Source organism: Mandrillus leucophaeus, unplaced genomic scaffold (assembly GCF_000951045.1).
Source record: "Mandrillus leucophaeus isolate KB7577 unplaced genomic scaffold, Mleu.le_1.0 Scaffold1443, whole genome shotgun sequence".
NCBI classification, from domain to species: domain Eukaryota; kingdom Metazoa; phylum Chordata; class Mammalia; order Primates; family Cercopithecidae; genus Mandrillus; species Mandrillus leucophaeus.
In genome coordinates this window covers 56,745-81,675 of record NW_012101414.1, presented here as the reverse complement: position 1 = coordinate 81,675, position 24,931 = coordinate 56,745, and the positions used below count along the sequence as shown (strand labels likewise).

The 24,931-nt window shown below is 39.3% G+C and overlaps 2 protein-coding genes across 5 annotated transcripts in view; both read left to right on the top strand.

Annotated features, from left to right (window-relative positions):
- Positions 1-376, top strand: part of MS4A5 (membrane-spanning 4-domains, subfamily A, member 5) — a 15,074-nt gene extending 14,698 nt beyond the window's left edge. Inside the window, exon 5 of the mRNA XM_011974334.1 lies at positions 233-376. Within this exon, the coding sequence (XP_011829724.1) occupies positions 233-343 (111 nt within the window). The 3' untranslated portion in view covers positions 344-376. The remainder of the gene's footprint in view (positions 1-232) is intronic.
- MS4A1 (membrane-spanning 4-domains, subfamily A, member 1) overlaps positions 1-22,389 on the top strand; it is a 37,007-nt gene extending 14,618 nt beyond the window's left edge. Inside the window, exons 4-13 of one of the 4 annotated variants that reach the window (XM_011974335.1) lie at positions 5,973-6,054; positions 6,557-6,561; positions 6,657-6,769; positions 7,011-7,012; positions 13,960-14,131; positions 14,596-14,715; positions 15,863-15,919; positions 17,502-17,738; positions 18,543-18,644; positions 19,874-22,389. In XM_011974335.1, coding sequence (XP_011829725.1) covers positions 5,984-6,054; positions 6,557-6,561; positions 6,657-6,769; positions 7,011-7,012; positions 13,960-14,131; positions 14,596-14,715; positions 15,863-15,919; positions 17,502-17,738; positions 18,543-18,644; positions 19,874-20,092 — 1,098 coding nt within the window. In that variant the 5' untranslated portion in view covers positions 5,973-5,983 and the 3' untranslated portion in view covers positions 20,093-22,389. The other 3 variants (XM_011974336.1, XM_011974337.1, XM_011974338.1) reach the window with 3 other exon arrangements.
- Positions 22,390-24,931: the final 2,542 nt, after the last annotated feature.

Genomic DNA, 24,931 nt, shown 5'->3' with positions numbered 1-24,931 from the left:
TGCTATGCTATGCTATCCTATGCTATGCTATGGTATGCTATGCTATGCTATCCTATACTAAAATAGATGTATGCTCTCATAATCCTTCACTGATTTGATTCCTAAGCATCAGATACACTTGAGATATGTGGGGAAGCTTTTATTATCTGGACATTGTTATGTTATTATAATCAGAAAAACCATTACCCTGCTAACATCATGACTCTTCTTTTTTTTTCTTCTTCTGTTACAGGGAATTTTGATTGCATTGATGACTTTCAGCATTATTGAATTATTAATTTCTCTGCCCTTCTCAATTGTGGGGTGCCACTCAGAGGACTGTGATTGTGAACAATGTTGTTGACTAGCACTGTGGGAATAAAGATGTGTTAAAATATTATTTAGCAATGACTTCTGCTTGTAAGGAAAAGCCAAAGGACACATAGAATCTTAAGGCTGGAAACTATCTGAAGCAAAGGGGAGTGGCTCAAGTGAGGGGGTTCTGGGGACGTTTTGACTGATAAAGCACATTCTGCCTCTTGGCAAATGCCGTATGTCCCTCTCCCCAAATCAAATGGTCACCTTGGTGTTGTCACCTCTGTTAGTCATGCATTCTTTCAACTAAAGGACAGCAATGTGGTGTTGCAAAGATAGGAACCAAAGCCCAAGGCCTGGGGTGACCCAGTCGTCTAACTTCTCTGGTTGATGACATCTCCTGCTGATTTCACTAAGAGACTCCACCTAGTGGCTCCTACTCCAATGGTGTGTGGAAAGATGAGTTGGTTGGTGGAATGGTTTGGCCCACAAATTCTACATTAATGCTGCAAGATCTTCAATGTTAAAGAGCTGATCAACTAGAATAGTAACAATAGTAAAAATAATGAGGGCAAATATCGGTGGAACCACTACTATATTCCAGGCATCATTCTAAGTATTATATAGGTGTTACTCATTTAACCTCACAAAAATCCTAGGAGGTGAATTGTATCATTATACCGATTTTACAGAGAAGGAAACTGAAGCACAGAGTGGGTAAATAATTTGCTCAACGTCATGAAGTTTGCAATGGCAGAGTCATAATATCAACAGGCAGTTGGATCCAGAATCCAAGGTCTTAATTCCAATGCCAAGAAAAGTTCGGAAGGGACTATTTTCCTGGGTTCTCTTAACAGCTTTTGCATTCAATCTGTTATGATATCTCATGTTCTATAGCCTATGGAGTATACCACTATAAAGTTGTGAAAAGAGAAATAAGGTCTTAGTGTCATTATAAAAATAGTTTTGAACTTAGAGAGCACCTACAAACATCTCAAGGACCCCAGGAAATTCCAGACCACACTTTGAGGACCACTACATTACACAGTATTGCCTCTCACTGGCTGAATATCTCCTAAGCATTAGAGGTCTTACCTGTATCATCTCACTTGTCCTGACAGTCCTCAGGGTAGGTATGTCTTTTGTCATAGTCATAAAAATTGAAGCTCAAAGTGGTTAGCTTTTCTGAAACACAAAAGGAGTGTGATTTAGAAAGAGGATTTGAGTCAAGGTCCCTAAATTCAAATCCCATAATCCTATGTTGTTTATGGTATAGAAAAAAATTCAGCAGACTCAAAAAACTAAGTAACGGGCTTTCATTTCTGCTATTTGCTGGAAGCAGCTTAGGTTATAGGTGCATGTGTGAAGGTGGGGGATACAACACGGCAGGAAAAATAAGTAACTTTTTTTACTTCCAGTGAAGTTAGGTTCTGATGAAAAATACTTGGCAACTGAATGATGTACAGATGTGTGAGGCTTGAGATATATTTAAGGGTGCAAAGTCTTGGGCTTGTAAGTCAGAAGTAGGTTTAAATGTTGTCTTGAAGTCAAAAAATAGTAGATGCAAGTTGTGGAGAAAAGAGAATGCTTATACACTGTGGGGAGGAATGTAAATTAGTTCTGCCACTGTAAAAAAAGCAGTTTGGCAATTTCTTAAAGAACTCACAGCAGAATTACTATTCAACCCAGCAATCCCATTATTGGGTACATACCCAAAAGAATATAAATCGTTCTACCATAAACACATATGAACCTGTATGTTCACTGCAGCACTATTTGCAATAGCAAAAACATGGAATCAACCTAAATGCCCATCAACAGTAGACTGGATAAAGAAAATGTGGTACATATACATCATGGAATACTGCATAGCCATAGAAAAGAATGAGATCATGTCCTTTGCAGCAACATAGATGAAGCTGGAGGCCATCATCTTAAGCAAACTAACACAGGAACTGAAAAGAAAATACTGCATGTGTTCTCACTTATGAGTGGGGGCTAAACATTGAGTACATATGGACACAAAGAAGGGAACAACAGGCACTGGGGCCTACTTGAGGGTGGAGGATGGGAGGAGGGTGAGGATCAAAAAACTACTATTGGGTACTATGCTTATTACCTGGGTGACAAAGTAACCTGTATATCAAACCCCCGTGACATGCCACTTACCTGTATAACACATCTGCACATGTATTCCTGAACCTAAAATAAAATTTAAAAAACAAAAGAAAGAAGAAACGTTAAAATTATTAGAAATAAAGATAGAAGACTTCTTTACAACATCAAGGTAGTAAAGAATTTCTTAAACAGATCCCAGAACATGAATAGTACCAATAGGAACTGATACAACCCACTTAATCGTTATTAAGAATGTTACACAAGTGTGACAAGAGCAGCTACAAATCAAAGCCTTTTAGCAACAGAAATAACCAACAAAATTAACGAGATATAGAATATGTAAAATCCTCCTATACATTAATAGAAAAATACAACTTGATGAGAACTTAGTCCAACGCCATGCACAGCCATTTCACAGGAGAAGAAAACAAAAGTTAATATATGAAAAGCATTCAATTTCTTAAGTAATTGTGGAATGAAAGGAACTCTCCTACCACGATGGTATGAGTGTAAATGAAGACAACCACTTTAAAAACTAATTCCCTAGTAAAGATAAAGATACACATGCTTTATCACCCAACAATTCCACTGCTAGTTAATATATACAAGAGAAATTCTTATATGTGTGCAACACACGACATGTACAAATGTTTCCAGAGCAGGATTGTCTGCAATACCTCAAATGTCCACGGACAGAGAACAGATCAATTGTACCACATTCCCTCCTGGAGGACCACAAATTGCTAAAAATAAATTACTCAAAGCAAATCAACAAAGATGAATTTTACACATTTAATGTTGAGCAAAAAAAGCAAGTCACAAAAAGAACATCTTATTAATTCTACCTAAATAATGATTACAAAACACAAAAACTAAGCAATATGTCGTGTGAAATATAAACATATGTGGAAAGACAAAATATAATGAAAAGGAAGAGAGTGATAAACACCAAATTCAGCATAATGATGAGCTCTGATAAAGAGGGTGACTTGGGGAAGGATAACACCAGAGCCTTCAAAGGTATCAGCGACACTCTTGTATCTCTAATCATGGCTGTGGGTACATGGTTTTTTGTCCCACTGTTACAAGTAATTTTTCATACATATTATTTAATTTTTTGAGAAATACAATTGAGAGAGCAAAACATCTTGTTTTCATTAAATTGTTTATTACATAATGATATTTTTGTAGTCAACACCTGCAGAAAAATGTTACTGTTACATATCAGTCTCCAATGATAGCATATTTATTGGTACATGAGAGAAAAAAAACTCTTTTCAATAACTATGAGGTCATATAATTGCATTTTTTTCTTCAGCTATATTCCCACATCACAAAAGCAAAGGGAGTGATCCAGTAATCTGCACATGGGAGTACATCAGACATTTTTATATCTTAAAACGAATAATAATAAATGTTTTGCCATTTAAAGCTGTGTCACTTGAACAAATTAATCTTTGTGGGCTTAAAATTTTTATACTAGAATTCAATAATCGTAATACCTACCTAATGGGTTTACTGTGAACCTTCAATGAAACGTGGAAAGTGAGTTTATCAGTGCCTGGAACTTAAAAATCACTTAGTAAATGGTAGCTTTTAAAATTTATCATTGAGATTTTCTTGCTCTAAACATCACTTATTTTACCATTTACCAGCTTTGCAACTTGGGAATGGCTTCCTCCATTTCCTGAACTTTAGTTTCCACAATTATAAAACAGAATCAATATTATATGTGGGGTAAGGTTTATATGTGGACAATTCTTGACATAAAAGTAATTATTTAATTAATAATACCTTCCTAGCTGTTCCAAATGTAAAGCAGTCCCTTAAAATAGAAAGAAGACCCTGTAAACTATAAAGTTCTTAAGTACTTCAATTTACATTTTCCTTAGTATGAATTATTTACAAGTGCAGCAATGGGATTTTCTGACCTGTAACCAAGTCCTATTTGCAATTAGATCTTTAGTCTCACCTCTGACGAGCCCTATGTCTCCTTTACCAATTCTCTGACACCAAAACCCTCCAACAGCAGATAATTCTGGGTGCCAGGGCCTTGCAGAGCAGTTGGGAACATGGCATAATGTTACTTCTTAATGTTGGAGAGCCTGGGGACAATCGCCTGGATGAAAGAAACAGCCAAACAGAACTATTCTTTCTCAGGATTGCCAGGGACACGGCAATCCCAAAAACTGACGCTGCTTTCAAGGGACAAGGAGACAATGGCTGATTAAGACAAGGACACAAATAATTATGATGTAGCATACAGTTTTCACACAGAGGGAAATGATGAAAAAAATTGGAGTGCTAGGACGTGCAGAGAGTAAAAAGGAAATTCACGTCAGGAAAATACGAACTGAATAAAAGTTGGCACACTTTTATGTAGACTTTAAGATTGTCTTTTGGAAGCAAGGTTACTAGATAATGAAAATAGGCTTAATTCAAAGAGAAATATTTTACATATGTTATCAACCTAATAAAATATTCTCACGCCTTGGGGGAAGAGTGATGGTGATACACCAAACAAGGTGCTACTGACAAATCCAAATTGTAGTGAGAATTTCAACACACTCAGGCACTAAAATGTTGATCATTCAAATCAGCAAAGACAAGTAAATGTTTATGTATTTATACAAATTCAAGTTCAAGTTTATTTGGGAAGAATCATACATAGAGCCACCTAGGTTATCTTGCTGGCCACAAAGTAGCAAACAACCTGAGACTGACTGGGGAAATACAGGGCTCAAACAGAGAAAAGGAGGCAAAAGACCAGGTTGTGCAGCCACAACTCAAGTCCCTTGGCTGCCATACATTTGCCAAGTCCTGACCCTGTTCCCATGCCAACTAAAATGAAGGCACATGCCTCTAATCACCCCACCCATCCAGGACTCAAACTTCAAATCATCCACAACTCAGACCCTAGGTAACTGTCCTCCCATCACCAACCACTCAAGCATTTCAGCAGATATGCATAGACCCTCAATTAGAATGTTAAATGGATGATGGATCTTCTGTTCCCACTCTCCTTCACTCTACAGCATTTCTGAGAGGTGACTGCATGGCTTTTTGAGTATTCTTGAAGAAGTAAATTCTCTATTCAAATGGTAGCCAGTTCCCCTAATGAACCGCTCCAATGATTTTTTTTTACAGTGGCATCTTTTAAATATCACACCACAATCAGAACTACTTCTTCCCAGTGGATCTAATCCTATGGTTCCAAACTATTTTAAATTTAAAAAGAGAGGCAGAAAGAGAAAGAGAGAAGAGATGAAAAAGAGAGACAGGAATGAACCTCGAATTAGGCAACAGAGCTGCCTACCATATTTCATCCTTTTAGATTAAACGAACAAATAATTACCTAACTATAGCTCTGTATCTCTAATAAAATGAAGCAATGAACAAGAAAATAAAAATGTAATTAAAAATCCCACATATGAACATAAAAGTTGAATACTGTAGGGGGAGAGAGAGGACAATATCTTTGGGCAAAACTCTGATTCACATCCCAAATATTTAGACTCTCCTGACACCACCAACTTCTTCCATTTCCCTACTTGATTTAGCACTGGGCTTGATGACCCTGCGGCTCCAGACTAGACTAAAAAGAGAGGGGACACAAGGGAACTTGACAGATGGAAGAAAAAGGTGGGTTCAGAGGTGAAAGTGCTATTTCAATTTACATCTCCAAATATGGAGGCTAATTCTTGCTTTGAGTGGCTGGGTACATGTACTACAGCACTGAAGTATACTTTTAGGCCATTTCTGCTAAATCTGACACAAGATATATACATGGTTCATTAGAAACCTAAGTGTGAGCAAATGAGGACAATATCTGAGGACCCCTAAGTATAGTGCTCCCAAGTGTACAGCCTCAGTGATTCTTGAATCTCTGCATGGATGCCTCCTCCCCACCTACTCAGCCCTAAAAGTGAAGCAAGAAGGTGAAATCCAGTGCTAACAGTCCATCTTTGGCCAACTTCTAGACTCTTTCTTGTCCTTAGGGACCCGCCATCCACACCTGCTTATAGGGTGGGGGCTGCAGAAGTTCTTCTAATTAAGGTCACATGAGCATGCCAGGCAGTCCCCTGGGGTCTTTTTCAAGAAGTGAAACCTGGTAAGGCAGAAACTTTTTCTGCACCACCTTCAGCTATGGTAAGTGTTAAACCAAAGTAATTGGAGCGAAGCCCAAGGTAGCGGAAGCTACTGATTTCCTGTCACCTGGTATCTATCAGCGATTTCATCCTCAGGCCTGGACTACCTCACTCACCCTCCCAGTGTGCTTGAGAAACTAGCTGCACCCACTGAACTCTGCAGCCAGCATCCAAATCAGCCCTTGAGATTTGAGGCCTTGGAGACTCAGGTAAGGCATCAATTTGTTTTCTTTACATGACTTAAAGGAGGTGATGGATAAGGTATAGAATGGTTTTGAAAACTGGAGGTTCTTGTTCTTAATTCTAGAGTTTCCCTAGTCAGACTTCCTAAAAGTTCTATTACTTAAGGAGGGGTGATGATAACAAGGCTTGCTGCCCACTCACTCCTCTAACCACTCTCCCTCTCAACAATTACCCTACGCAGTCAACTGTGAAATCATTCCACAAAAGTAGTAGATTGCAGCATAGAGATTAAATCATGGTTTCTAAACCATTGGGTTCAAACTGGAGCTCTACCACTTACAAGCCATATAACCTTGGGCAAATTGCTAAACCTCTAAAGGCTCAACTTCCTCATCTATAAAATGGGGTCAATGGTAATACCCACTGTATTGTGAAAATTAGAACTAAAATCCTGCATCCCTTAGGACTTCCCAATACCAAATGAGAAAATAAACAGTCATAGCCATAATGAAAAAAAACTCCATTCCTCTTCCTTTAAATGCTTTTGTCTACATTAAATGTAAATATACCTAGAAGTACAGGTGGCTTTACAGGCTAACATTTTCTGGAGGGGATTTGTGGACATCAAGTTGAGCACGAAATCCTGCCTCAAATCTATCACATGGAAAACCAAGAGCGAGAGGGGCCACTGCAGGTGGGAGGTAGTTCTAATGAAGGAAAACAAGGATTAATTTTAATCATGCTATTACTGTTTTCTGAATCCAGTATATAAGTGACTCCCTGTTTCCCATAAAATGGCTTAGTCTCACTGAGAATCTGGTGGAAAGAAATGTTTAATCCAGCATTGTGAGCATTTGTGTGTGTGCGTTTTGTTTGTTTGTTTGTGTTTTAGTGGAGACAAAGTTTCTCCATGTTGGTCAGGCTGGTCTCTAGCTCCCGACCTCAGGGTATTCGACTGCCTCAGCTTCCCAAAGTGCTGGGATTACAGGCGTAAGCCACTGTGCCTGGCCATTGTGAGCATTTGTAAAGCTTCCCTGAGGAAGTAGCTGAGTTTGATGTTCAGTTTAACATTACTGAACTCATAGGACATAGAAAACAGGTTCCCTCTGCAAGTCTAGTAGGACACAGGATTCTCCGAAGAAAGTAGTTGGTGTCTAGTAAGGAAAGCAAAGAGCTAGGAGCTCTGAAGAATTCCTTGCAAACAGGCAAGGAGAGCAGGAACGCCCTCAGGTGATGAGCATATCTAATGCAGAGTCTGATTGAAAGCAAAGAGGGAAGGAGAAGGAACACTTCAAAGTTGAGAAGGTTCAAGAAAGAAGGTAGAGGACATGTGTAGACCGGTGGCTCTGGTGGCGAGAGTGGGCTATGAGCTTGGGAAGTCATACACGGCTGAATTCCAAAGGCCTGGAGGGGTCAGATGAAGGGTTTCGCCAGCAGGTAATGACAGGCCAGCAAAGGAGTTCAGGCTCAGGAAGAGCATCACTCAAAGCAGTGACTGGGAGCTTGATGTAGCGGCCTTGTGGACAATGGATTGGAAAAGAGAAAGACTGAAGGCAGAAAAGCATGAATGGAAATGAGAAACTCACAGGTTACTCTGGATATAGAAAAGAGACCCACATGCAAAATGTGTTGCATAGGTAGAAATGGTATGACTTGGCCACTGACTGACCAATAGCCAAGATGAAGATGGACTGAGAGATGATGGAGCTAAAGTGAAATATGGTCCCAACTATCTAAACCTTGGTGGCAGGAGAAACAAATAAAACAATCTGAGACATGAGGCCTGAGGAAAGACCACTGACTTTACAGCACAGTCCTCAAAGATAAGTTTCAGTTTCAGTGACCAGCGGAAACTGGTTGCGAAGCATTGAGAAGTGAGTGGGTGGAGAGGAGGTAGGGGAAGAGAGTGTGTAGCAAAGCTTTGAAGAAGCTGCGGTGAAGAAAAAGGGAGCCTGGGGCAGTGGCCAAGAACATTGCTAGATTAAAAGAAGAAGGCTTTGGGATTCAGGGGCACCGCAGTACATTTTAGTCATTAAAGGAGTATTTAGCACCTTAGCAAATGCAAATTATCTCATTTTCTCAAAATGATACTTTGAAATGGGGAAGGCAACTATTACCCTAAACTTACAGAGACCACAAGAGGAGCAAGCAAGAGAGCTGAGATTAACTGACTGCTACATATTGCCAGAAATTGGGAGAGTGAAGGTACAAAGCAGAAATAATTTCTTGGAAGGGCTAACAGCTTGGTTGGACTGAGATGGGCTGAAAAGCACTGAGGGAAGGGAAGCAAGAGCATTCTTCCTCGGAGATAAGTGCACAGGAGGCCAGAAGGAATAAAAATGCAAAGCAATTATGAGTGGAAAAGAATGAAGGTGAGGTAACAAAAGTGAGGTAGTTTTAGGCCGAGTGTGGTGGCTCACGCCTGTAATCCCAGCACTTTGGGAGGCTGAGGCGGGTGGATCCCGAGGTCAGGAGATCGAGACCATCCTGGCTAACATGGTGAAACCCTGTCTCTACTAAAAATACAAAAAATTAGTCAGGCGTGGTGGTGGCCGCCTGTAGTCCTAGCTACTTGGGAGGCTGAGGCAGGAGAATGATGTGAACCTGGGAGGCGGAACTTGCAGGGAGCCAAGATCGCCTCACTGCAGTCCAGTCTGGGCAACAGAGCTAGACTCTGTCTCAAAAAAAAAAAAAAAAAGTGAGGCAGTTTTAAATTTCTCAGTATATGATGGTGCGAGTGGACTTAAAAGTCTATTCAAACCAAAACTCATAAAGGCTGTGAGATCTTCTTCAGTGGATGGACATGAAAACAGGGGTGCCTTTAAAAATAAAAAAACAGGCCTGGCGCAGTGGCTCACGCTTGTAATCTCAGCACTTTGGGAAGCCAAGGTGGGCGGATCACAAGGTCAGCAGATCAAGACCATCCTGATTAACACGGTGAAACTCCATCTCTATTAAAAATACAAAACATTAGCCGGGCGTAGTGGTGGGCACCTGTAGTCCCAGCCACTCGGGAGGCTGAGGCAGGAGGATGGCGTGAACCCAGGAGGCGGAGGTTGCAGTGAGGCCAGATCGCACGACTGCACTCCAGCCTGGGTGACAGAGCGAGACTCCATCTCAAAAATAAATAAATAAATAAATAAAATTAAATAAAAATAAAAAAATATTTGCAGGAGTTAGTGTGAGTAATTAAATGGGGTACTGACTGATCACCTGAGTCTTGATTTTAACATTCATGCTGATTTGGACACCAGCAAATGTAAAATTTTATTGTTATCCTATTTTGGCTAATGTGGTCCATAACCCCTACTAATCTACCAACTAGTCTTTGAGCATAGCTGTGCATTGGGCACTAAGTCATTGTGAACAATTGTGAACAATTTATTTTAATGATAAGGCAAAACTGTGAGAATCTACAATCTCCATAGGAGTATGTGGGCTAGTTTTATGTATTTATTAATTCTCATGGAACGAAAGTTTTTCATTACAGAGTCAGCCCACAATGCCATAAATCAATTAATATATTTACCTCTCATATATATGAGATATATATATATATATCTCATCTCACATATATGATAGATATATATCTCATCTCATATATATGAGATATATATCTCTCAATATATATCTCATCTCATATATATATGACAGAGAGATAGTTTCCACAAAAAACAAAAAACAGAGAAAGAACTTATGTGTTTGTTTATAAACTATTTTATACAAATATTTAAGTCTTGTAGAAATATAGCTACCATCGTGAGATACCATTTTAACAGAGAAATAAAATATCTCACACACACACACACATAAACACACACACACACATAAACACACACACACACACACAGCTCTTGTGGTCATTATTGCCATTAGTCACAACAGGCACAGCCCAAGTAGAATAGGCTTACAAAAAAGGTTTCTCTCACCAACAATACAGACACAGCTTTAATCAAGCAGTTGATTAATAAAAAGAAATTAAAACAACGGTAGTCCAATCATCTCCTTTAGTTCAAACAATTGATGACCTTTGCACTTTAAGTAATCTTCACTAAAGTTACCCCCTAGGGCGGAGTGTAGTGACTCCCAGCTTATTCTATACTTGCCATACGACCTTCAGAGGTCTGAACCTCCATTTTCTCATCTGCAGAAAGTAGTCAAAATGCCTACTTATGAAGGTGTTGAGTGAGTTGGCAATACCATATACGATATCCCTAGTATGCAGTCGGTGCTCAGTAAACAACTATAATTATCTGGACTAGCCTATGGTACAGCAGAAAAAGCATCAATGTCAGAGCCATGGTGACTGCCTTCTAGCTTGGCTCTGCTACTAACTGTGAGGTCTTTACAAGGCACATTCTATACCCAGACTGCAGTTTCCTCATTTGTGAAATGAACAGAATGGTTTCTGAGGTTTGGACTAGCTCTAGAAATCCTACCTAGTGACCAGTATGCAAACTCTTTAGTGGGCTATATTGAAATATTCCTTTTTGTTAGAGGTCAAAGCAGATCCCCGGGATCGTGTGGCATCTGGCTATCTAGGGCAGGGGCAAAATCAAGTGAGAAACAACCAAAGTTTCTTCTCTTCCCCCTAGCCCATGCACCAGACAGATAATAATTTTCAATCGATTTATAGTTATTCAAATAGTGCATATACTGGAAGGAGAAAAGAGGGGTTCATAAGGGAAAGGCTGAATTCCTCTTTCTCACAGAAGACAAAGCAGCCTGGTACCCTGGACGCCTCATTTGAGAGATCCAAGTCTTCATTTTAAATCTTTATGATGAAGATTTATCTGGGCGTGGTGGCTCACGGTTGTAATCCTAGCACTTTGGGAGGTGGAGGCGGGCAGATTGCTTGAGTCCAGGAGTTCAAGACCAGCCTGGGCAACATGGAAAGACCCCATCTCTAAAAAACATATAAAAATTAGCTGAGTATGGCGGTGGTTGCCTGTGGTCCCAGCTACTCCAGAGGCTGAGGCAGAAGGATCCCCTGAGCCCAGGAGATAGAGGCTGCAATGAGCTGTGATCATGCCGCTGCACTGCAGCCTAGGCGACAGAGAGAGGCCCTGTCATGAAAACAAACAAACAAACAAATAAATATTTACTAATTTTGTAACTTGGAACAAGTAACCTAACTTCTCCGTGCCCTTGTTTCCTCTTCTATAAAACGCAGGTGATGATTCACTCCTTGCCTATTCTATAAGACTGAGTCTATAAGACTCAGATGAGATGCCATGAATCAAATTTGCTTCTAGCTGTAAAGTAGGTATAAATGTGAGTGACAGTAGTCAGCTGCCTGTTTTACATCACATCTGCAGCTACTCAGCTCTGATTGACTTCAGTAAGATATACTTCAGCCTGTGGTCTAATGGCTGGGATGTGGCGCTGGCTTCAGTAAGATATGTCACCTGAATAGATAGTCTTGATTTCCAATACATCTTATGTGACTTACAATCAGTAAAGACAAGAGCAACGATGTGTCCTCAAAAGAGGGATTTTCAGATTCCAGGAAAGACCCAATCAAGTCCACATAAGCGCTTAACATAAACAACTGAATACTAAGGAAACCCAAGATGAAGATTGAACAGAATCTTAAAATATCTGAGCTGGAAAGGGCGTTATTAATTGCCTTCTCACTTCAGAAATGAATAAATCATGAAAACTGATAAGTAGCATTTACTACTCTCTCCGTCTGTCCTAGGCACAATTACATATGTTAACTTATTTATGTCTTACATCTCAGAGAGGGGTTCTGTTCTCATTTTACAGAAGGATAAAATAGAAGCTAATGCTCAGTAAAGTACAAAGAAGAATAAGAATAGCAACAAAAATAACTATTTATTCCAACATGGGTTCTTTGCATACATTCATTTCTTCGATAATATTTATTAAGAAGTAACTAAATCCAAGAATTATTTTAGATACTGAACAAGAGAGAACAAAATCTCAACTTTGATGGCACTTCCATTCTGTGGGGGAAGAGATAGATAAAAAGCAAATAAATAAATAAGGTAATTTCCTACAGTGATCAATGCCGTAAAGCAAATAAGATAGGATTTTGTAAAAGACAGCAAATAGGAGTACGTGTTATAGGTTGAGGGTTCAAGGTAGGCTCCTCTAGGAGCTGACATTTGAGCTACACCTGAACCAAAAGACACTAGCCATGCACAGACCATGAGCCCAGTTAAGTGTTATAGCAGCCCATGAGATAAGAATTATTATTACTTCCATTTTACAGTTGAACCTGAGGCCCAGAGAATTTAAAGAACTTGCCCAATACATCAGAACAAATAGAGGAATCACTATTGAAACCTAGGCAATCCGACTCAGGAGGCCACAGTCTTACATACCGCATTAGAAAGCCCTATAGAGCCTTTTTTTTTTTTTCTTTGAGATAGAGTCTGGCTCTGTTGCCCGGGCTGTAATGCAGTGGCATGATCTCAGCTAACTGCAACCTCTGCCTCCTGGGTTCAAGCAATACACCTGCCTTAGCCTCCTGAGTAGCTGGGATTACAAGTGCACACCAACACACCTGGCTAATTTTTGTATTTGTAGTAGAGATGGGGTTTTGCCATGTTAGCCAGGTTGGTCTCAAACTCCTGACCTCAGGTGATCCGCCTGCCTTGGCCTCCCAAAGTGCTGGGATTACAGGCGCAAGCCACCATGCCCGACCTAGAGAGCCTTCTTGATGTGACTTGCACAAGGTGGCAGAGTTAGAGATAGAAGGAGGCCTGGAATCGACCTCTCCTGCTTCTACAGATAGTCCTCACCGTACTCTGCAATGTTGCCCTCTGGCCCATCATAATGCACAAAGGCAGATAAGCAAAAGGACAAGGACAAGTCCATTGAAAATACATTTTCCAATATTAAAGCACAAGAAAAGCATCCAGGAATAAGAAACAAAGAGGACATGCAGTCATATATGCAAGGTGTTCTCTACAAAGATAAAGTATGCCCCAAACCCAGTTGCCAAGATCACTGGCAGGGACTCCTGGGCCCACATGCTCTTCCTAAACAACCCCTCCATCTCCTTTCTCAGAACTCAGGAGTAGGCCTTGCTTAAGATCCAAGGTCACACAGAAGAGGCCATGTCTACCCTCAATGACACTCATAGAGGAAATGCTGAGAGAAGCATTCAGATGCATGACACAAGGTAAGATTGCCAAAAATCTTGTTCTTGCTCTCCTCACTTTGTTATTTGTTTTATTTTTAGGAGTTTTGAGAGCAAAATGACAACACCCAGAAATTCAGTAAATGGGACTTTCCCAGCAGAGCCAATGAAAGGCCCTATTGCTATGCAACCTGGTCCAAAACCACTCCTCGGGAGGATGTCTTCACTGGTGGGTCCCACGCAAAGCTTCTTCATGAGGGAATCTAAGGCTTTGGGGGTAAGTCCGTTGCCTTCCATCCCAAGTCATGGGGATTTTCTGGCTGACAGAAGCTGATGCTGTAGGCCACATACAGAATTCAATCCAACTTGAAGAATTGGGATCCAACCTGATGTGTTCTTTATGTCTAACACAGCGGGCCAAATCAGGTGCATCAGATAAGTCACCGCCTAGATAACCTCTGGGTGATCTTATGTCACCTTTTGGTTTTGGGGTTTGTATATTCAGGGGTCCCCCGTCCCAGTCCATTGCCAGAATCCCAGGTATACCTGCTCCCTGGAAATAACCCATGTGGTTGAGGAAACAGATTTGAACAAGAAAAAGACAAAATTCTTGGCACCTCCACTGCTTCCTTTAGGCATTCCTCACAGCTCCAAGTCAGGAGTCAGGGCTTCCAACCTCGTCTTTGCCTGCTAGCAGTGATGATTTCGGCTCATCCATTGCTGCCTCTGTTCTCTCCCCAGGCTGTCCAGATTATGAATGGGCTCTTCCACATTGCCCTGGGGGGTCTTCTGATGATCCCAGCAGGGATCTATGCACCCATCTGTGTGACTGTGTGGTACCCTCTGTGGGGAGGCATTATGGTGAGTAAAAGAATAGCAGCCATTTGGGAAATGAGGCAGACAAAAATGTTAAAAGGCTCCACAGGGATATGCCAGACTATTTCTGTGTTGAGGGAAATATTTTTGGGTTAAACTAATTAAGAAGACAGGTTGACCAAATTGAGTATAAATCCCATGGTTGAGAGTCAGTGTTCCGGTTTCATGTGAATTCAGAGAAGGGGGCCCTGCATGGATCTCACAGGGACTGTCCAAAGCAAGAACACTCCAAAGTCAATTCTGGTGGGGAGGGTGGCCCTAGACTTTTAGACTAGATAGCAAGATGTTTTGGAAAGCAAGAGGGAGCAGGAGCATCCACTTCTTCCCATCTACTCCTTCTTGCTTACAATTCTGTTTAGTTGCTATGGTACCTGGTGAAATTTGTCCCATCACAAATCAGTCTTATTTTGCTTATCAACAGAGCAGCACTCTTTTGGCTGTTTTATGTACATGTTTTCCAAATCTGTAACCCTGTCTGGGTGTGGCACGTAGGACAGTGATGTTTATTTCCCCATGACACTTTTCATAGTTGCCACTATAAGTCCAGGCTAAAATTTTCCAAACAAGTAGAGATGGGTTAGAACAAGAGTTTCCTCCATTCTACAGCCTGAACGTGAGAAAAGGAAGATGAAAAATAGTCATCATCACTTCCTGTAACAGCCAGTGTTTTAATAGAGTGCCTGTGCCGTTCAGGTCAAGTATTTCTTTCTGTATCAATTCACTCTTCAGAGGTCATCAGAGTCATTTATGTCACTGTGAACCCCCAAAGGGCAGTTCCACAAGTTAAAAACAAAGAAAAACTAAAAATAAAACTTTTAAATTCATGGTATGAGTATTAATTGATGAGGAAATAGGAATTCTGTCTCTTTGGTCTTATTATATTCCTAGTCACAGATCCCCAGATGATTGAGTAAAAGGCATGAATTTAGTGTCACTGAGCCTGAATAAAGGAGAACTATGACGGCCGAAAAATGAATAAAAGTGACAAAAATGGGTGGATGGTTGTGTGAAAGTTGCTGAAAGTGTAGGCTTCTTTCTGACCAGTTATCAATGTTAAAAAGTGATCTTCCTCTCTCCTCTTTCTCCTGCCTTGCCCACCCCTCTCCACCTCCCCCACCTCTCTTTTTTACAGTATATTATTTCCGGATCACTCCTGGCAGCAACGGAGAAAAACTCCAGGAAGTGTTTGGCAAGTAACCATATGTCCTTCTTTCCCACGTGTCAGAGAAGTACCTATTTTTTCGGTTAAATACTGAGGCCCTTAAAAAGCCAAGGTATCACAGCCTCTCAGCCCTAAAAAGCAAAGACCCTCCACAATGTTCTTGTGATTTTATTCATGAAAAACTTAGAAGTGAGGTCTATCTGAAGTATGTTCATGGGAACAGAACTAAAAGCAGATCCATGAAAACCATACCCTACAATCTTATGAATGTTAAATGCTGTGTGAAAATAATAGACCTTTCTGAAAGTCCTATCATTTCTCCCTGATCACCCTTTAGGAAAAGTATCTGATCAATGTCATGATTGATTCAAATTCTAGCTAAGCTATTTTTTGGCCATAACATTGAACAAGTCAGTTTACCTCTATGTACCTCTGAGTTTTCACCTAGAAAGGAAGGGTAACAGTCCTTGCTACCATGTGATGTCACAATGGAGATGAAAGGCAGTAGAGTGTGTGATGGTGCTTCAGAGGCTATACGGTGCTACACTGCGGTCTTGCCCATAAAACCCCTAGCGACTCATCCACATCCAGAGGAAACTGGCCTGCAGAGATGCTGATGCTGTATGGATGAAAAAAGTTTACCAGCAAGTTTGCTCCCAAAAAATTCCACCCCCAACACTGTCTCTTACTAAACTGAGTCACTTTCATAATCAACAAGGGAATGGGGGGATTGAGATGGTTCCTCTCTTAAAGTGGCCTGAAAAACTCAGTTTTGGGGGAAAAACGTTTTACGACATCAAATTATTCTCCAGATACAGCCAGACCTACTGACTTGCCATGTGTAGGTCGTAGAGCCAGGAATGAAATATGTGCAGCATAAAATAATAATCAATAATCCCATATCATTATGGTACTTGTTACTTATATTTTCCTGTTTCAACCTTTTATCATCTTTGCAAGGTAGAACGTTCACACTGATGTTCTTGCACTTATGCTACCCAGAGACATCAGCCCTAATTGTATTTTGGAAGATAGCTAACTGGGGCTGATCGCAGCCCATGGCAGCAGGGATAGGTGGTGTTACTGTTGTTGCTTCTGCTCTTCTAATTTCCATTTATTTGATAGTACAGATCTAGAGGGTTCTAGTTGAACCTTCCCAACCTAGACTTCACAATACCATCCCACTAAAGTGTGATACAAGAACCGTCTTCTCTCTCTTCCCTCTACCTATTTATGAAGGCATATAATAAACTGGATAATATTTATCTTCACCTATTCAACAAATATTTATTGAATGCCTATTAGGATGGTGGCAGTGGCAGTGAAGGAAGTGCAAGGATACAAGATATAGAATCAAGGGTTACTCTTAGAAATTTTGCTTTGTAAAACAGATGGATGGTGAATGAGATAGGGAAGACTGAGAAAAGAACAGGATAGAGACATGATTTTATTTTATAGAGACAAGGACGTTAAAAACAACCAAGAGAACTTCAGTATATTTAGTTGTAGTTGCTTTGTGAGTCAGGGGAGTAGCATTTGGAATTCCCTCCCAGACTATGTTTTCCAAAGGGAAATCAAACCCAATTAATAATCTGTGTCTCCATTTCAGGTCAAAGGAAAAATGATAATGAATTCATTGAGCCTCTTTGCTGCCATTTCTGGAATGATTCTTTCAATCATGGACATACTTAATATTAAAATTTCCCATTTTTTAAAAATGGAGAGTCTGAATTTTATTAGAGTTCACACACCATATATTAACATATACAACTGTGAACCAGCTAATCCCTCTGAGAAAAACTCTCCATCTACTCAATACTGTTACAGCATACAATCTCTGTTCCTGGTAAGTGTGAAACTGGATTGCTCTCCAGGGCGGAAGGATGACTGGTTTACTAAGATCATGAATTCTGGATTCATCCAGACCACCTGAGTTTGCTAGTTATTGTCTATGTAGCTGTGGGCAAGAATTTTAACCACACTCTGCCTCAACTTCTTCAACTGTAAAATGGGGATGGTAACACTATTTATCTAATAGGGTTGTTCTGAGTAGTAAGTAAGTTAATATATACAAAACATTTAGAACAGTGTTTGGTACCTAGAAGTGCTACATAAGCATTGGCTTTAACATTAATTATTGTTAACATCATTAGTGGCATTAACATTTATCATTATATTGACTAAGATGAGCACAGAAGAAATACCTAAGATGTTATGAATATCTTTTGCCCAAGGACTTTTAAACATAGAGTTTGAAAGAGATTTTTTTAAAAATGCATATCCCAAGGATGAAGAGGTCTCCTCGGCATGATGCCATACCAACTAAGACTGAATGCAATTTAATTTGAGACTCATTACTTATTCTTTCCTATATAGAATTGATTCTTCAACTGATTATTCATACCTTACTTTCTATCAGCAATACACATTAACCATCTGTTGTGTGCTGAAAGATGCTGAAAGATGTGTTTAGAGTTAGGGTTATAAAGACGCTGTCTCCTGTACTAGCAGTTCTCACAGCTAGTCATTACTTGTCTAAAGAATTGACCTCTTAATCATTCAATTATAGTCCACAATAACTTATTGAACATCAACAATGTTCTTTGTGTCATTATTACATTTTCACCTTCATTCTTCTGTTGTTTTTCAGGGCATTTTGTCAGTGATGCTGATCTTTGCCTTCTTCCAGGAACTTGTAATAGCTGGCATTGTTGAGAATGAATGGAGAAGAACATGCTCCAGACCCAAATCTGTAAGTAGTAGCCCCTCTGGCCACAACCTCCCTCTAGAAAATCCACATCCACAAAGGATCATTTATGGAGAATGTAATCTGATGAGTCGTTGAAACTAGGAGCTTGATTTAAAAAAAAAAAAAAAAAAAAGGTCATGGCATGTTTCTAGAAAGCGAATAATATCAATAGTAAGGAACGATGTCTTGAAATTTGAAATAAGTCTGTAGTTAGAGCCCACAGTTCTACATTCTGTGCATCGTCGTCTTCTTCTTCTTTTTTTTTTTTTTTTGAGACAGAGTCTCACTTTGTCACCCAGGCTGGAGTGCAGTGGTGCGAGCTCGGCTCACTGCAACCTCCACCTCGTGGGTTCAGGCGATTCTCCTGCCTCACCCTCTCAAGTAGCTGGGATTACAGGAACCCACCATTGTGCCAGGATAATTTTTGTATTTTTGTAGAGACGGGGGGTTCACCATGTTGGCCAGGCCGGTCTTGAACTCCCGACCTCAGGTGATCCTCCTGCTTCAGCCTCCCAAAGTGCTGGGATTGCAGGCATGAGCCACCGTGCTCCGCCTCTGTGCATCTTCTTCTTAACCTTCCCTGCTGCTTGACTTCAGGCTTCCATCCTGATTTTGTGATTCCATATTCAGCGTGTAAAAGCAAGATGGTTGAAGGTTGAAGGCTGACTAAAGTCACTAGTTCTTTGGTTTCATTTTTCAGTATTCCCCTCTTCCCTACTTTTCACCTAATTCCTCTTCCAAGACAATAGGTTAAAGGGCTCTACAAATGGAAATAAAAAGAGACCAATAATAGGTATATTACTAACTGCTTCAGAACCAGACTGTTATATTAAGAATAGAATTTAGAAATCATCACTAATTACTTCATTTTGCATTTAAAGAAAAATAGTATCAAAGAGGGAAAATTCTTCTCCCAGAGTTATATTCACGAAAGGCAAATCAGAACAACAATCTAAACTCCTCTATTACTGCAACGTTCTTTTCCCAATACGACGTGGTCATTCCAGGCACTATGGTAAATGTCTGCTGCCCTTGAAGATTTACTCAGACTTGAGTTTTAATAAGTGATTTGATAAGGATTTAAGCACCTGCAAAATAAATCCTGGCATTTAAAGGCATATAATAATAAGTAGCATAAAAACCAGGAGCTATTTGATAAATGTTTGTAGAGATTGTTGACAAAAGTGTCAATGGTAAAAGTAAAGAATAGTTTGTTTAATTTTGTGTTTTAGAGCGTAGTTCTCCTGTCAGCTGAAGAAAAAAAAGAACAAGTCATTGAAATAAAAGAAGAAGTGGTTGGGCTAACTGAAACATCTTCCCAACCAAAGAATGAAGAAGACATTGAAATTATTCCAGTCCAAGAAGAGGAAGAAGAAGAAACAGAGACAAACTTTCCAGAACCTCCCCAAGATCAGGAATCCTCACCAATAGAAAATGACAGCTCTCCTTAAATGATTTCTTCTATTTTCTGTTTCCTTTTTTAAACATTAGTGTTCATAGCTTCCAAGAGACACGCTGACTTTCATTTCTTGAGGTACTCTGCACATACCCAGCACATCTCTATCTGGCGTTTGCATGGAGTGACCATAGCCCCTTCTCTCTTACACTGAATGTAGAGAATGTAGCCACTGTAGCAGCTTGTGTTGTTATGATTCTTCTTTTGAGCAACTTTCTTACATTGAAGAAAGGCAGAATGAGTGCTTCAGAATGTGATTTCCTACTAACCTGTTCCTTGGATAGGCTTTTTAGTATGTTTTTTTTGTTGTTGTTGTTTTTCATTTTCTCCATCAGCAACCAGGGAGACTGCACCTGATGGTAAAGATATATGACTACTTCACAACATTCCTAAACTATCTTTTTTTTTTTTCCACATCTATGCTTTTGGTGGAGTCCCTTTTGCATCACTGTTTTAAGGACGATTAAAAAAATAACAACTAGGGACAATACAGAACCTATTCCATTTATCTTTCTACAGGGCTGACATTGTGGCATGTTCTTAGAGTTATCACACCCCATGAGGGAAGCTCTAAATGGCCAACACCCATCTGTTTTTGTAAAAACAACATAGCTTATACATGGACATGTCTCTGCCTTAACTCTTCCTGATTCCCACTCTAGACTATTGTTTGCATGTCTACCTACTTTTAGCCCTTATGCAAGAAAAGAAAAAAATGACCATAGAAAATGCCACAATGAGGTGCCCAAATTTCAAATAATAATCAACATTTCATTGTATTTATAATTTGCAGATGACAAAGTATTTCATCAAATAACTTCATCTGATGTTCCATGATCAAGAAAACATCCCTATCTCTATTTTACAAGTAATTCAAAGAGGTCAAATAACTTGTAAACAAGAAAAGGTAACTTATCAACAGTCATAACTAGTAATTACGAGAGCCTTGTTTCATAACGAGGTCTTCTTACTCAAATCCTGTGATGTTTGAGATAACCAAATTGTCTCTCCAATGTCTGCATAAACTGTGAGAGCCAAGTCAACAGCTTTTATCAAGAACTTACCCTCTGATCAGCACTAAACAAGCACTGAGAGACACACAGAGTCAGAGTCAGATTTTACCTATGGGGATAAAAAGACTCAGACTTCTACCACATTTGGAAAACTACTTGCATCATAAATATATAATTAACTGGTAGTTTATATAAAGCAGACACTAAGTGCTATAGACATTCTCAGAATATCCTACTCGGAAACAATGTAATTAAAATGCCAAATCTGAGTCAATAGCTGCCTTACTTTTCAATTCAGATATATTAGTACCTTACTTAGAAATAATGTTAACCTAGGGTGAGGTCACTATAATCTGTAGTCTATTATTTGGGCATTTGCTACATGATGAGTGCTGCCAGATTGTGGCAGGTAAAGAGACAATGTAATTTGCACTCCCTGTGATATTTCTACATTTTTAGAGACCACTAGTGGAAGACATTCCTCAAAATTAGAAAAAAAAAGGATATAGAACATTTCTATGTAAAGTTCTCAAAATTCGTTCTAAATTAATAAAATTATCTTTGTGCTCTTTTCTGCAACAGATGATTCCAACATGGGTGTTTGCCTATTCTTCTTTACTCTTGAAACATTAGACCATGGGAGGCTCTTATAGCCTTGAGTTCATATTTACAAAACCCCAATCTAGGTTTGAACTGTGAGGTGTCAGGTCATCAAATATTCATGTCTATATAGTCTTACACAGGTTCCCAAAGAAAATGTTCATGGGATAGGTCATTGATAATGGATTCCTTACTCCCAGAACTCCAGATGACTGAAATATATGAGAGAAGTAGGATAGGGCATGGTAGGGGCAGGCCTGAGAAAAAAAATGAAAGTCAGAAATCTTTAAAAAAAAATACAAGATGTTATTTCCATCTTATTTTTTTCTCCATTTCTGAAATATATATGACGATTCCTCTCCAAATCCATGGTTTCTCCAAGAATTTTGAGTCATTTGTACAACCTCAAATAATTAGTTTTGGCTGACCTCACATAAGTTCTTAAAATAGGGGACATCTTTAATGTCTACTATTAAAGAAGAATGAAAATTCCTATGACCTTCTCTCCGATGATCCCTTTGGCAATATAGAGTCAAATAATAGCATTGGCCAGTAGTAAACATGCTTTGCCAAGAAGTGGAAGATATATTCTCCAGTCTTAGTTTTTCCTCTCAATTTGTATTTTTGTAAAAATAATATTATATCCACAAAGGAAATAAGCTTTGAAAACCCAATTGCACTCATTGACTAGGAGGCTGACATAACTTCTTTTCATTTTCTTCTGGTTGTCTTATAATCTTTGTTTATAATAAGGTGATAAACCATCCCAGTTTGTCTGAATCTGAGGGATTTTTCTGGGATACAAGATTTTCGATCTTAAAACCAAGATAGTCCCAGGCAAACAGGATGGTTGATTATCCTACTTCATAGTAATAGATAAGTTTACTCAGTTACAACCACTGCATAATATTTGCTTTTTACATGTAACAGCATATCATAGATTTTTCCTTATGGATATATAATTTCATAAACATCACTTAATTTCAATTTAGGATTTCATGAATCAATATAAATTTACCATTCCTCTATTATTGGATATGTAGGGTATTTTCTTTCTTTTTACACATCACTTTTGGAGCACAGAAACAATGAGCAAGATACATGTTTCCTCTTATTATTCAAAATGTAGCTTTACATTTAAAGTCTTGTCAATGTCGACCAGTAGGAAGTACTAGCACCTGTTAAAACCCAGAAAATTTATTTTTAATTTCACTTTGACAAGAGAATAGTCAAAGATTCAAAACACAGAAATAGTTACTTCAGATTCATTTAGTATGAGTTCATTTAAGAAATTTGATTTGTTTTAAATTCTTGGTGTATAACATAAAACACTGATGGAGGGGTTCAAATCTGAAATTTTCATAGGTTAAGTCTTCGATACTTCAGTGACTTTCCTTTTATGGAATACTTGGTTGTGTGTTCTGAGCTAAAAAGTACCAAGTAACAAATGAACATGACAGAATCATGTGATGGCAAAGTTACAATTATCCTCTATTGACCCCCGCCTACTCAGCAGTGCAAAATGCTGAGCAAGAATAAATAAATTGTCTCCTCTTAGGGCTGGAGAAAGAGAAATTAGTTAATCAGGTACCTGTTATGGGTAAAGCATTTTGTTAAGTATGGAGGGGTACGGATAAAGATAGGAGAAGCTCCCTGATCTCAAAAATCTTAGTGCCTAATTGAGAATGATATAAGCATATGTATTAAAAGATAATCAATAAAGGTCCAAGAAAACTCAATGGGAAAAGAACAATCTTTTCAACAAACTGTGGTGGGACAACTGGAGAGCCATATGCAAAAGAATAAAATTGGACACCTACCTCACACCATACACAAAAATTAAAATGGAGGCCTAAATGTAGGAGGTAACACTATAAACTTCTTAGGAGAAAACATAGGTACACATTTTGTTACCTTGAAAAGGTAATGAGTTCTTAAATATGACACCAGAGGCACAAGCAACCAATGAAAAAATAGATAACATTGTTCTTTAAAAAAAAAAAAAAAAAAAAAAAAAAAACAAGGAAAAATAGGAAGGAAGAGAAAAAGAGAAGAAAGGAAGTAAAGGAAAGAAAGAAGAACACAACTTTACTCCACACTGTTTGGGTTTTGAGGTTTGGTATACTTTGGACTCCCCAGAAGGAATTTAGAATAGGGGTTACCAAATGGATGCACATTAGCATGAAGTGAGAGTTTTCCAAAGCCCTACTGCCTAAACTGAGCCCAGATGTAATTATTAGAATCTCTGGGCTAGCATTAGGCATTGCGATTTTTAAAAAGTCCCCAGATAATTCCAATTAAATCAAGTCTACCCTAAAGCTGCCTCCTTACATTTTTTTTGTTGTTGTTGAGACAGAGTCTCGCTCTGTCACCCAGGCTGGAGTGCAGTGGCATGACCTTGGCTCACTGCAAGCTCCGCCTCCCGGGTTCAGGCCATTCTCTTGCCTAGCCTCCCGAATAGCTGGGACTACAGGCACCCACCACCACACCCAGCTAATTTTTTGTATTTTTAATAGAGACGGGGTTTCAGCATGTCAGCCAGGATAGTCTCAGTCTCCTGACCTTGTGATCCGCCTACCTCAGCCTCCCAAAGTGCTGGGATTACAGGCACGAGCCACCGTGCCCAGCCCGCCTCCTTACATATTTTAAGGTTGGCCTAAAGGTTTTTCTTTACATCATGAACTATAACAAGTGGAGATGTAAACAGATGGTCACCTACACTTGTGCCGGCCACTAAGTTTTGATCAATCAAATGTAGTCAACTGTTCGAACAGTGATCAAATAAGGTAAACGCCAACCTATAACCAATCCAGCTGTTTCTCTACCTTATTTCCATTTTCTGTACGTCACTTTTCTTTTCCCGTACATCACCTTTCTTTTTCTGTTCATAAATCTTCCATCACGTGACTGTGCTGGAGTCTCTGAGCCTCTGGCTCGAGGAGGTGGCCCCATTCGCGCGTGGTTCATTGCTCAATTAAACTCCTTTACATTTAATTTGGTTGAAGTTTTTCTTTTATCAGTACAGCTGCCTTGAAAATTAGTGATTTAAAAAATAGCATGCATCCTAGGTTAGAATGCTAAACGCCTGCAGAAAACTCAATTCTGCTGAACTGTACTTCATTTTGTCCCGTTCAATGAGAGCCTGTTTTTGAATTTGTCTTTCTCAGAATTTTCGTAATTAAACATTTTCAAGAGAACTCAGGAAAGAAAAAGTCTTTAAG